General features: G+C 41.3%; 1 protein-coding gene across 1 annotated transcript in view; it reads left to right on the top strand.

Annotated features, from left to right (window-relative positions):
- The first annotated feature begins 1107 nt into the window (after positions 1–1107).
- The window catches only part of LOC128382766 (dynein axonemal heavy chain 5-like), a 90035-nt gene continuing 78451 nt past the window's right edge, over positions 1108–12691 (top strand). The window contains 13 exon segments of the mRNA XM_053342777.1: positions 1108–1336; positions 2386–2489; positions 2923–3111; positions 3192–3266; positions 3459–3548; positions 6106–6177; positions 6259–6360; positions 7196–7382; positions 8451–8616; positions 8917–9010; positions 9129–9227; positions 10416–10597; positions 11513–11632. Of these exon segments, the coding sequence (XP_053198752.1) occupies positions 1108–1336; positions 2386–2489; positions 2923–3111; positions 3192–3266; positions 3459–3548; positions 6106–6177; positions 6259–6360; positions 7196–7382; positions 8451–8616; positions 8917–9010; positions 9129–9227; positions 10416–10597; positions 11513–11632 (1709 nt within the window).

Genomic DNA, 12691 nt, shown 5'->3' with positions numbered 1-12691 from the left:
CACATGCTAAAAATCCCAGGAGAAGATTTTGATGAAAACTTTCAGGACATACCAGTGTTCAGCTCTGGTGTCAGATGAATAAACTGTTTTTCATCCTGCATGTGTGACAGTCATCATTTATTGTAGAGGGGGAACTCCTCAACACACTCCATTCATGTTTAAAGGTTTAAAGTCAGTGTTTTTATCCTCAATACTGATCCTGGATTGCAATGAATTTTTTGAAGACTCCAGAGTCAGTTTAGCAGAAAAGGGTAAAGGTGGTTTGGACCTTCTTAATATTGAAATCCTGGTTTTATAAGAACCAAGAAAGTTAAAGTTCTGTTTAGTTCTGGCTCCTGTTGTCTTTGAGTGGTTTTATTTTAAAGCAGCAACACATTTGTCATTTCATGTGACGAAGTAGAACAGCTTGTTGAGTCAGTCGACATTCACACTGTCTCCTCTTTCCTCCTGGTTTCTTTTCCACAAACAATGTTTCTTTGTTGTATGTCTAGTTGCCAAGTCACTAATACATACACCTCCCAGCCAGGGTTACCATGGCGACAGTCAAACTTTCCCTGGCAGAGGCAATTTTGATTAACTTCCTGATTTCACTGCATCTCTCTCTCTCTCTCTCTCTCTCTCTCTCTGTCTCTCTATCTCTCTCTCTCTCTCTCATATTGTCTCAGTGTCTCTGCTTCAGTGTTTTGGAGCAGCAGTGACTCGTCCTCAGGTCAGTCTCCACTCTTTTCTTTTTATCTTCTAAAGTATTTCTCTCTGTGTAGTTCAGTTTGATTAATATGAAGATTTAAACTCAGTGCTGGTAGAGTTTGTGTCTGATTTCATCAAAGGTTTAGATGGGAGAGATAGTCATTCAAAATCTGACTGATTGAACTCAACTCAACTTTATTGATAGGCAGCTGTCATACAGACCTTCACATAGCACGATTAAAACGACAAAAATTATAGACAAAAATGAAGAGAGCAGAATTAATACAATTTTGCACTTAAAATTACAACAATAAAACAAATAAATGAAACATGATGACATCTGAGTATGTGGATTTAAAAAAATAAAATGCTCTGTCAACATTTTATTCACTTTTAAGCTGAATATGTCTTGACCCTCAGATGGCAGATACAGACGTTTCGCCTGTTGTTCCACCAGCTGGCAGCTCTGATCCTGGGCTGATCAGCTGTGCTCCTTCCTCTGACACAGAGCTGCCGGCAGGGGGGCAGGAAGTCCAGTCTGCCCCAGAACAGAGCCTCGATCCTGGGCTGAAGAGCCAGGAGGTCGCTGGGACAGAGGAGGAAGAGGAGGAGGCAAAACCTAGACCTCCTCTACTTCACCTCCGCAGAGGTACAGATGACACAGTGATCCATTCATGAGCTGAAACTATTGTCAATTTAAAAGTGAAGTTTACTTTTTATGTACTATATTATATATACTTAAGAATAGTATAGTGAAGTATACTTGGCTTATACTGAAAAGTATAAAGAAAAGTCAAAGACTAAGTACATTAATACTAAGACTTACACTTATACTTTAATACTAAAGCTTATACTTGTACTTTAGTATACGTTTTACTTCTTTCTGCCACAAAGTACTAATACTTAGTAAATCTGGATCCAAGTCATTGACTCGTGCTTACGTTTAATTTAGCAGAATAAAACTGTTTTTCACTCCACACATTAGCTTTGAGGTATTACCCCTGTTATAAACTTATATGTTCATGATCATATAATATATAACTAGTACAATGGCACTATATATATAAGAGTGTACTTGTGCTATACTTTAAGTATACTTCAATAAACTAAAATGTGGACTAGAAGTATAAACCTGGTACACTAGTAGTATATAGTAGTTGTATACTTGAAAGTGTACTTTTGTAAACTTAAAATGACCTTATAAAGTATACTTAAAGGATACTTTTATAAACTTAAAAATGTTCCAATTTAGTCCGAAGAGGTATTAAATTAGTAAACTTTCTAGTACACTACAAGTCCATGGTCCGTAGTATACTTGCTATACTTATACTTACACTCAAGCATATTTAATAAAATGAACTTATACTACTTTTTGATAATGACACTATTCCACAAATACACACATGCACAGGTAATAATGTGCAGTGGTAGTTTATTCCAAAGAGCTCGATGGGCAAATGCTTCACCAGTAGATGTTTTGGTGAAATTGAGGAACAGTTAAGTAACGAGCATCAAGAAAACATAAATGACATAATGGAGTATTATAGAGATACAGAGGAGCTGATCCATTTAAAGCCTTACTAGTAATGAGGAGGACTTTGAAATTGTCAGATACAACTTCTTAGATCTTGTGAAGAATCAGGCAAACCTTTGTTTTTTTGTTTGCCAAATGTCACTGTTTTGTCCTCCAAACCCCAGATGCGACCGTCAGAGGACACCGGCGAATAGGAGGCCAGAACCTGAGAGCCACCAATCACATCTCTTCTCCAGCGGCCGCTCCGTCCCTGGCCGCTGGCGCCTCAGTGAGTAACCAGTGATGTGATGGTAGGATGTGTTTCCAGATGTTGTAAAAAAGCAGTTTAAAGTCTGCTGTGTGAAATCTGATGGATTGCCTCAAGTGACGTCACTGATGACTTGAAGCAATGTTGGTTGTGGCTGGTGACTACAAAAATCCAGCATAACACACCCCAATCTCTGACTGAACTGTCTCTGGTTGGGTTGCATTGTGGGAAATGTAGGCAGCAGGTATGACGAAGAAAGAAAATCTGACTTTTAGAATCACATGTGAGTCATTTTGAGAACGAATATATCTATATAGAAATTGCTGTAATTTTGCCTGTTACACTTATTTATGCATTAATTTCTATTGCAAATATTTAATTAAATCGACTTTATTTGTGGCACCAGTGACTGACAAAGTGTTGACAGTATTTACTGCATCTAATCTCTCTCCAGGTGTCTGGTAAAAGGACGGTGCTGCTGTCCAATGAGGCGAGGAGAGAGATGGCGAAGCAGGCGAGAGCTGTGAAGGAGGAGCGGCGAGCGACGCTGGACGCACGACACAAATACCTGATGGGAAGACTGGTGGATGCTGGGACCCTGGCGGAGGCAGACATGGAGGATGCCCTCATCTCTGATGATAAGGTGAGCATCACTGTCTGGATCTGAAACTATAAACTCACTGAAATGAGCTTTACTTAATTAATCATGTCTGATTCTTCCAGTTCACTCTGATTGATGATTTCTTTGCTGCAAACGGATCCAAGAAGCTGATTTTCTTCTATCAGAACATGAAGCAGGTAACTTTTCTCTCTTTCTCTCTTGATTTATATTTATGTACAATTTCACTTTTTTGTTTCTTTTTCTTTGTTTTCTTCTCATTCAGGTGCAACTTCTGTCCCTTTCTGTCTCCTTTCTCTTTCCTCTGCTCTCTTCCTTTGTCTCAATATTCCTCTCTGTCTCCACTTTCATATATTAATCTTTCTCTCCAGAATCTGTCGTCCAGTCATTCCTCCTCTGTGGATGTGGCCACCTCAGCTGTGGCTCAGAAGAAACTCTTCCTCACTACAGGGAGCTCTGAGGTAGGACTCAACTGCTTAATCACACTTGTTTTAGGTGAAAGTCCAATTCTAATGCAACTTAAACTGAATTACACAAAGAAAACTAAGAGTTCTCTTCACTAAATGCTTTTAAAAAACCCAAATAGTCCACAAGAACTAAATTCAGGAGCTACATCAACATCTAAACTTGCTTTTGTGCATTCCTGCTTTACTTTCTGTAAAACTATGCAAGAAATTAATTATAATGCAACTTATTATGTGAACTCTATACATGAGCTGTAGCAGGCTTGAGGTCATTGAGGTCCAGGCCAGGACAGCTGGGTCAGGGGAGGATTTTGTATATTTATTTTGGTTTCCGCTTCATTTTAATGTGTTGGTTTGCTTGTTTTATCAAGCACACTGAGGAGTTATCGACATTTAGTCTCATTCTGAGCTCAGTGCCATGCTGCCTGTTTCATGGTCACCATTGTCCTGCCTCAGAGATAATAACTGAGTCTGTGTTGTGTTACTATGGAAGAAAATCCTGTGGGCTGCTTTGTTTGGTGGTTAGCAAGGTGATATAAAACCCTGGAAACTGCACACGGACCAGTCTGATCAGGGTGAGTAGTCGGGTTACTCTGCCATCTATTTCTTGCCAAGTTGCTTCCTCTGTGAGAAACACTGTGCAGTAACATCACACTCATGGTTTTAGAGGTATTATCGCAATAAGTTTATAATCCAGGTGTCTGCATGTTGACTGCTACCTGAAAAATGTTTTCACTCATCTTATGTATCAGTTGCACAGAATAAACGTGATATTATAGCACACAAACAGAACATTACACCTGCAACAATCAGTCAATCAACAGAGATCATCTGCAACTATTTTGATAATTGATTCATATTTTTTAATAAAACATTTCTAAACTGTAGATCTGCTCAACTGTTTGGTAGAGGTCAATTTAATCCAATCTTTACCCGTTGAATGAGGGGTGTAATGCACAAAAAGACCACCAGATGGCGCTGTGGCTGCTAGATACAGGCCGTGCTAGTGTATAACCAATGAAGAAAAACACGAGCCCAAATTGTGTCATGATCTGGTCATGATCAACAACTAAATCTATTTAATCCAATCTTTACCGTTGAATGAAATGTGTAATGCACAGAAAGACCACCATATGGCGCTGTGGCTGGTAGATACAGGCCTTGCTAGTGTATAACCAATGAAGAAAAACACGAGACCAAATTGTGTCATGATATCTGCTTAAAAAAACAACTAAATCTATTTAATCCAATCTTTACCGTTGAATGAAGTGTGTAATGCACAAAAAGACCACCAGATGGCGCTGTGGCTGCTAGATACAGGCCGTGCTAGTGTATAACCAATGAAGAAAAACCCTCAAACTCAATGCTGACATGATGAGGATCCTGCTGGAGACATTTTTGAAGTTGAGTTTATTTTGTTCCTCTTGTCCAGTCTCAGAGGCTTTATTGAACACAATGAGTTTCTAATATTTAAAAAAAAAAGGTTTGAACAGACGCATTTGGTAGTTTCCTAGTTTAGTTTCTTAGTTTAGTTTGTTTTGCACGAAAATGACACACGCAAAATGAAGATAATGGAGATGCATGGAGAGGCAGAAAACCCTTAATGGGCTTATTTAAAACCTCCATTACAGAAGATAATATGACTATATAGAACAAAACAAATAATTTCAACCTATATATAATAACAACAATAAGAGTTAGAGGTCTGTAGCATTTAGGCTCAATAAGAAGATGTTTTATTTTGTCAGAGAGGTAGGAAAAGCACATTTTAATGTGAATATTCAGGTTTCTTTTTGTCCTCTGTGAACTGAATCTTTGAGATGTTTGAGGACATTATGTTGGGCTTTCAGAAAACTGATCAAACATTTTCACCATTTTTTGAAAGTTTATAGTGGAGAAAATAATTGACTGATTAATTTTTCATGAAGATAATAGTCATAGCCTTACAGAGTGTTTGGGTGACTGTCTGTGAATCTCAAACTGAGACCCAAACCCTGGGGATTGGACTCAGCTGAAACTGGTCCAGTCTAACAACCACAGATCCCTAATCTGGGCAGAAGTTTGGATCTGACAGCTTCTGTAACAAGTGCTGCATAAGACCGTTAATTAGACATAAAATGCAGAGAATTAAAAACCTGATTATAAGCAGCCTCACTCAGTCTGATGAGTCTCGTTCTTAAAGGCTGCTGAGCTCTTTATGTGCCGTTAACGCTGTGCTTCACAGACAGAAACGCTCAATCTCACTTTTTCTTCTTCCATTTTTAAAGTCCCTGCTTTGGTTCGGGTCCATGTATTTCTTGGGTTTGGGTATAAACATTTTACTTTTCAGGGAATCTTAATTTTCAGAACTGAAAAGAAGTGAAGAAACTCCCTGCAGGCCGTCCTCTAGCTGCAGTACAGTCAGTATTTAATGTGAGATGAACATAAAAAGGTTTTCCCAAAATGTGACAACAGAGCGAAGTGGACATGATCTTTGTGGTCACCATTAGATCACTATACCTGATCCTAATGCACCACATTGAACTAAACCTGCCATCTTTCTGTTTTTTTCCAGCCTTTACTGGGGAAGTGTTTGTTCTTCCTGAGAACCACAGACAAGGCCATCACCACTGCTAACGTCCAGCAGGTCAGTCAGTGCTCTTGCAGATAGCGTAACTTCTGTCTTCACCTGTGTGTCGTCATGCTGCTGTACCTGCTGTGTTTACAGGAGGTGAACTTCAGCACGTTGGACTGCAGTGACGGCAGCATCCTCACCAGCCTGGAAACTCTGCTGTCTCACATCATGTTACCTGCTCTCAGATCACAGCAGGTACACACCAGCATCTCTTCTTCATGCTCCGCTGATTTTTTTTTTTTTTACCAAACACAACCACAAAGAGTGTTTCTACATAACCTAAAAGAACTTTTAGCATTTAGAGATCTATGTCCTACTTCCTATGAAGAAGAAATAGTAGATACGAGTGGTTGAAGAGAATTTATTTGGTACAAACTCAGCAGATGTCAAAGAATCTCCTTAGTTGCTTTGCAGGTGGGAAAATGATATGAGGCAGGAAATTTAGTCATGAATGTAACCTATCTAGCCTTAGAGAGTAGAGAGGTTTTTGCAACTGTATTGATTAAAACAACATTTATGTAGCCTCCAGCCACCAGGAGCAGCACTGAGCACACACCAGCACCATGACTCATAGGGTAAATCCCTAATCTCTTACACTGCATCCAAGTTTCCCTCACTTACATCTTGCATGGAGAGATTAAAGAAAACCAAGCGAGGAGAGATGTGATGGAGTTTGTTTCTGCATACTCGAGCTCTGACCTTTAACCTCATTCAAAAAAAATGTCCAAATGACACGACATACTGTTGAAAGGTTCTGTTCTGACTTCTGAGGCTGGATTTCTACTTATTTATGTTCTTAAAAACAGGGTTTCAATGAGGTTTTCATACTTTCATGTTGGCTCAGTTCTGTCATTGAGAGCAGATGTGAATAAGACTTAAATTAGCAGGTGAGATAACTTCTGGTGTTTCTCCTGATGTGTTCGGTTTGTGCTGTGAGAACAAAAACCTTCAAGAAACTCCCATCAGTGAAAACAGGCCTGAATTAACAATGTCTGTTTTTCACTCAGCTGAAACTTTCTTCTCTGTGCAGATTTGGGGCACAGTGCAGGACGGTGTGTCCTGTCCAGACGTCCGGTCCTTTCTGTCCTCAGTAGATCAGTTCGTCAGTAATCTGAGCTCGGCCAGAGTCAACATGGAGAGAAAGTTCCAGCTGCAGCAGGTCGAGCTTCCTGGTGTCATCAGCCAGCTGAGCAGCCCTGCAGACTACACCTCCGCAGGTAAGAAGGCCGACCACAGCTACACCTTCAACTAGGCATGGGCCGGTATGAGATTCTGGCGGTATGATAACCATAAGCAAAAGTATCACGGTATTGCGGTATTGGGATTACAGCTCTAAAATGTTCCTAAAAGGAAGAAAAATAAAGACAGACATGTTCATTTAACCTGAATCTGTAATGACAGTGTGAGGGGTTGTGATATTCTACGCTGCAGTGGCACCATCTGAGGGGTTTCTGACCAGCACTTCCTGTCTTTGACCAGCACTTCCTGTCTTTGACCAGACAAAAAGCAGCTCATACCTTAGGAACAGTATGACAGAAAATTTGGCGGTTTCGGTTATCGTGGCTTTTTCAAATCATGGTATACCTTGAACACGGTTATCATCCCATGCCTACCTTCAACAGCAAGAAATCTGTAGGTGTCCTTTTCGGGTATTTGAAAACAGCTCAAAGACATTTCTTCCACATCAAAACTATCACATGTTCTCTCACCGTGACCTGGAAAAGGTTCTCCACACACTCCAGACTTCATTATTGTAACTCATTACTGGCAGGAATCAGACCAAACCTACTTTCACGCTTTCAGCTGATTCAGACATTTTTTAACAGACATCTCAGATTCCCAGCTCCTGCTAGTCTGTCATAGACCTTTACAGCTATCCATGGGTTTCTCCTCCTTTATACAGAACTGCTGAGTCTTTATGAGCCAGTTTGCAGCCTTAGATCCTCTGTTCCAAACTCTAACTTTATAACAAAGAGGCCCAAAATTATAGAACAGCCTGCTAAAGTGTTGTTCCTTTAGGGGCTGAGTGTGAATGTTGAGATTAGAGAAGTGAATCCACCTTCTATACAGTCCTTAGACCTGATTTTAAAGACCTGAATTGTTTATCTGTTGCATAATTATAGTCAAAGTATTCTGAAATGTAACTTTTGATTGTGCAAACTTTAAAAAAAGTTAATTTTTATCTCCTAAGCTGCTGATTTCCTGCAACAAACACAGGATGCACACATACAAATGAAAGTCTCATCCATAGTTTTAATAACAGCAGATCGTGCGTCTGTTCTCAGCCAATAACAGCGAGCTGGTGGAGCGTCTGGAGGGCGTGGTCTCAGTGTGGACCAATCAGATCAAGCAGGTGCTGACGGAGAGCGAGCAGATGAGGAGGGAGGCGGATGACGTTGGACCATCAGCTGAGCTGGAGCACTGGAAGAGACGCATGGTCACCTTTAACAGGTAGACGCACGATTTGAACTAATTCTACATCTTCTCTTCAGACGTCAGATTAACTGTCAGGGATCATTAAAGTTTATTATAATCTAGCTCATCTCATCAATTTGGAAATATGACCTTAATTAGTTTAATCTCATCTAATATCTAATACAGTGAATGATTACTGCTGGTTTAACACACCAGAAACACTGTGGAACCGTCCTTTAATCGTCATCTTTAGTCGCTTTTTTCCTTCTTTTAATCTCTTTTTGTGTGTGTGTGTGTGTGTGTGTGTGTGTCCGTCCGTCCGTGTGTGTGTGTCAGTCTAATGGAGGAGGTGAAGCGTCCTCAGGTGAAAAGGACTCTGGGAGTTCTGCAGGTGGCCAAGTCGCGAACGCTTCGTACCTGGAGAGAGTTGGTCAGCTTCAGTTTAAATTCACATTCATTGTAACTGAGTTCAAACTGATCTGACAGCAGTTCTGTTTACATGGCTGATATCATGATTGATTAATTCATTGATTGATTAATTCTGTCAGGATGGTGACATCACTGTCGTGGCCAACGAGGCAAAGGACAACGTGAAGTTCCTCCACACGCTGGACAGGTTCTTTGGACCGCTGGGGAAATGCACTCCGGTAAAAACAGAATTTTAATGTCTTTTTATTCAGACTAACAATCTTCTCTAAACTTTAGAGGGTAGGAAAAAAACAATATACACCAAAAAGCAGTGAGGTTTTTTGTGTCCATTTGTGTTAATCTATTTTGCGAGAATATATTAGAGGATTATGGCAAAAATGTCTAAGTGGTGTAACCATAAAAACTTTGTACCAAATAATTCAACTTGCTTAAAAACAGTAAATAGTCAATAAAACACCTTCCTTCCTTCCTTCCTTCCTTCCTTCCTAACACCATATCAACTAGTTTGGCATGATCTTACATCCTTCCTTCCTTCCTTCCTTCCTACCTAACACCATATCAACTAGTTTGGCATGATCTTACATCCTTCCTTCCTTCCTTCCTTCCTTCCTACCTAACACCATATCAACTAGTTTGGCATGATCTTACATCCTTCCTTCCTTCCTTCCTTCCTTCCTTCCTTCCTTCCTAACACCATATCAACTAGTTTGGCATGATCTTACATCCTTCCTTCCTTCCTTCCTTCCTTCCTTCCTTCCTTCCTTCCTTCCTTCCTACCTAACACCATATCAACTAGTTAGGCATGATCTTACATTATAACTTTTATATTAAATAAAGCTAATGGAATACTATTGTTCTAAATATTACATTTCATCTGGTTACCATGGAGATCAGGAAACATTTACATGTTTTAAATGAAGTCATTATTAGTACAAGTCCACTTAAATACACTGTAGCTGATACAATATTTAATATTTATCATTCTTTTGTGGTTACACCATTTGACATTTTCAGGAGCATTCAGTCTTCTGGTAAAAAAATGGTGCAAATGTCATTAAAACTAGTTTAACTGATTTATGAATTCATCATCTTACCAACACTTATTTATCATTAACAATGTTAAATTGATTAATTGATTTCCTCTCTTCGTTTATTTGCAAGAGCAGCAAGAATCAAACTGGTGACAGTTAGCTGAGTTCTGTCTGTTATATGGTGGCACATGAATTTATAGTCAATTATTTTGTTCACACCACTTAATTACTTATTCAAAAAATGAAAAGGCCTTTCAGGACTTTTAGATACTGTACATATATAATACAAACTTCATACCAAATGTTATGACTCTCACACCTCACTGAGGATCCAGAGCTGCAGGTTTAGATCAGCTGTCTCTCCGGTTCTGACAGACCAGAATGCTGGAGCACATTCCCGGCCTGATGACCAGTATCAGAATGATCCACACCGTCTCTCAGTACTACAACACCTCAGAGAGAATGACCTCCCTGCTGCTCAAAGTCACCAACCAGATGATCAGCACCTGCAGGAGCTACCTGTCGCAGGACGTGGCTCGCATCTGGGACCACAGCAGGTACTCAACACCAGACACAGATACATCAAGACATGAAGAAATACTTTATTGTCACTGTAGGGAAACTATTTCTCAGTGAGTAAAGGACCATTTATGCTCAACGTACGTACGAAAATGTATACGACCGTCACTGCTCACATACTTCCATTCGTCCTGTATGTTGGCATGGATGTTGACCAATACATCCACCAGGGGGCAGCACAGAGTCAATACATCCACCAGGGGGCAGCACAGAGTCAATACATCCATGAGGGGGCAGCGCAGAGTCAATACATCCACCAGGGGGCAGCGCAGAGTCAATACATCCACCAGGGGGCAGCACAGAGTCAATACATCCACCAGGGGGCAGCACAGGGTCAATACATCCACCAGGGGGCAGCACAGAGTCAGTACATCCACCAGGGGGCAGCACAGGGTCAATACATCCACCAGGGGGCAGCACAGAGTCAGTACATCCACCAGGGGGCAGCACAGAGTCAATACATCCACCAGGGGGCAGCACACAGTCAATACATCCACCAGGGGGCAGCACAGAGTCAAAAGGTTATGAGACAAACATGGCGACTGTGGAGGAGATATTGATAATGTTCCTCTGGCATAAAAGACAAAAACGATATGTTTAAAGTTTCTAACCAACTTTCCTCAGAAAGTTCCTCCATTCTTATTTCTTCTTCGTGTCTCACTAGAGCGAGAGCGAGAGAGAGAGAGAGAGATAGAGAGAGAGAGACTGTGTTCCAGCAGCTCAAACAGACAAATCAAGGAGAGAGAAAAGCTGGATGATGATTGCTGATTTGAAATTGCTGAAGGAACCAACAATGATATGTACTTTATGACTGATGTATGTGTGTGTGTGTGTGTGTGTATCTCTGTGTGTGTCTGTGTCTGTGTGTGTGTGTGTGTGTGTGTGTGTGGTAGGCCGGTGCTGCTGCAGCGGATCTCTGCCTGCTGTAATCTAAATGTTGAGTATCAGAGGAGCTTCCAGACCATCAGAGACAAACTGAGAGAAAACCCTGAAAGCAGACAGTTTGACTTCAGGTAAACGTTTTCACCTCGTTTAGAATCATTCATTTTTAAATCTGTGAAGCAGATCAGAGTTAACTTACCAGCTTCCTAACTAGGGGTGCAACGGTACAGGTAACCCCGCGCGATCGGTGTCGGTCCGGTGGGGGGGGTCGGTCTAATAAGCTGCAACACACAGCTATAAGGACGTTGTGCTCTTATACCCACTGCATTGATAGTCTCACACACACACACACGTACAGTCACTCACTAGCGCCCACTCTAGCTTGCTCGATCCAGATTCCAGGACATTGTGTCTCATTTGCGGGCGTCAGGGAGCCGCTATCAATATACGAGAGACTCCTGCATGTATTCAACGGCGAAACCGAAATTAACCCACACCGGAGTTTTGAATGAAGCCGTTGCTTCGAACTTTTCTCCGTCAACTCCTCCGCTGGTGCTGGCCATGCCTCTTTGTTTCTGTGTGTGAGCTGCACCTTGAACCTGCTCCAGTTACTGTGTGAGAGGGGTTGAGTGGGTGGAGGCACAACAGTGATTGGACATTAACTCGGTGGGTGGGCTTTTCACCTGCCTGGACGGACAGATGGACAGACAGACACACACACACACAGTGGTCTGTAAAGCATCAATGCAAAATGAATTGCGAAACTGAAAACTCGCGATCCATAAGGTTGTATTGTTCCGTGCAGAGCGGACCGAACGGTTCAATATTTTACTGAGTACCGTTGCATCCCTATTCCGCATTGAGTATAAGGTCTCCCTCCTCACCCACCAGTGTCTCCATGGAACTGCCCCCACATACCTCAAGGACCTCCTCACTCCTCAGACATCCACACGTTCCCTCCGTTCCTCCTCCACCCATCTCCTTAAAACCCCAAGGACTAAGCTCCACACAATGGGAGATCGGGCTTTCTGCTCCGCCGCCCCCCGTCTTTGGAACGCCCTCCCAGACCACCTGAGGGCACCACAGGCTACTGACACTTTTAAATGTGGCCTGAAAACCCACCTTTTTAAAAAAGCATATGATTGCTGATTTTATGTGTCGTTTTTACTCTGTAGCACTTTGAGATTGCT

The sequence above is a fragment of the Scomber japonicus genome, chromosome 21 (assembly GCF_027409825.1).
Source record: "Scomber japonicus isolate fScoJap1 chromosome 21, fScoJap1.pri, whole genome shotgun sequence".
Classification (NCBI taxonomy): Eukaryota; Metazoa; Chordata; class Actinopteri; order Scombriformes; family Scombridae; genus Scomber; species Scomber japonicus.
The sequence above is the reverse complement of the archived record's forward strand: the minus strand, read 5'-3'. Positions and strand labels throughout refer to the sequence as shown.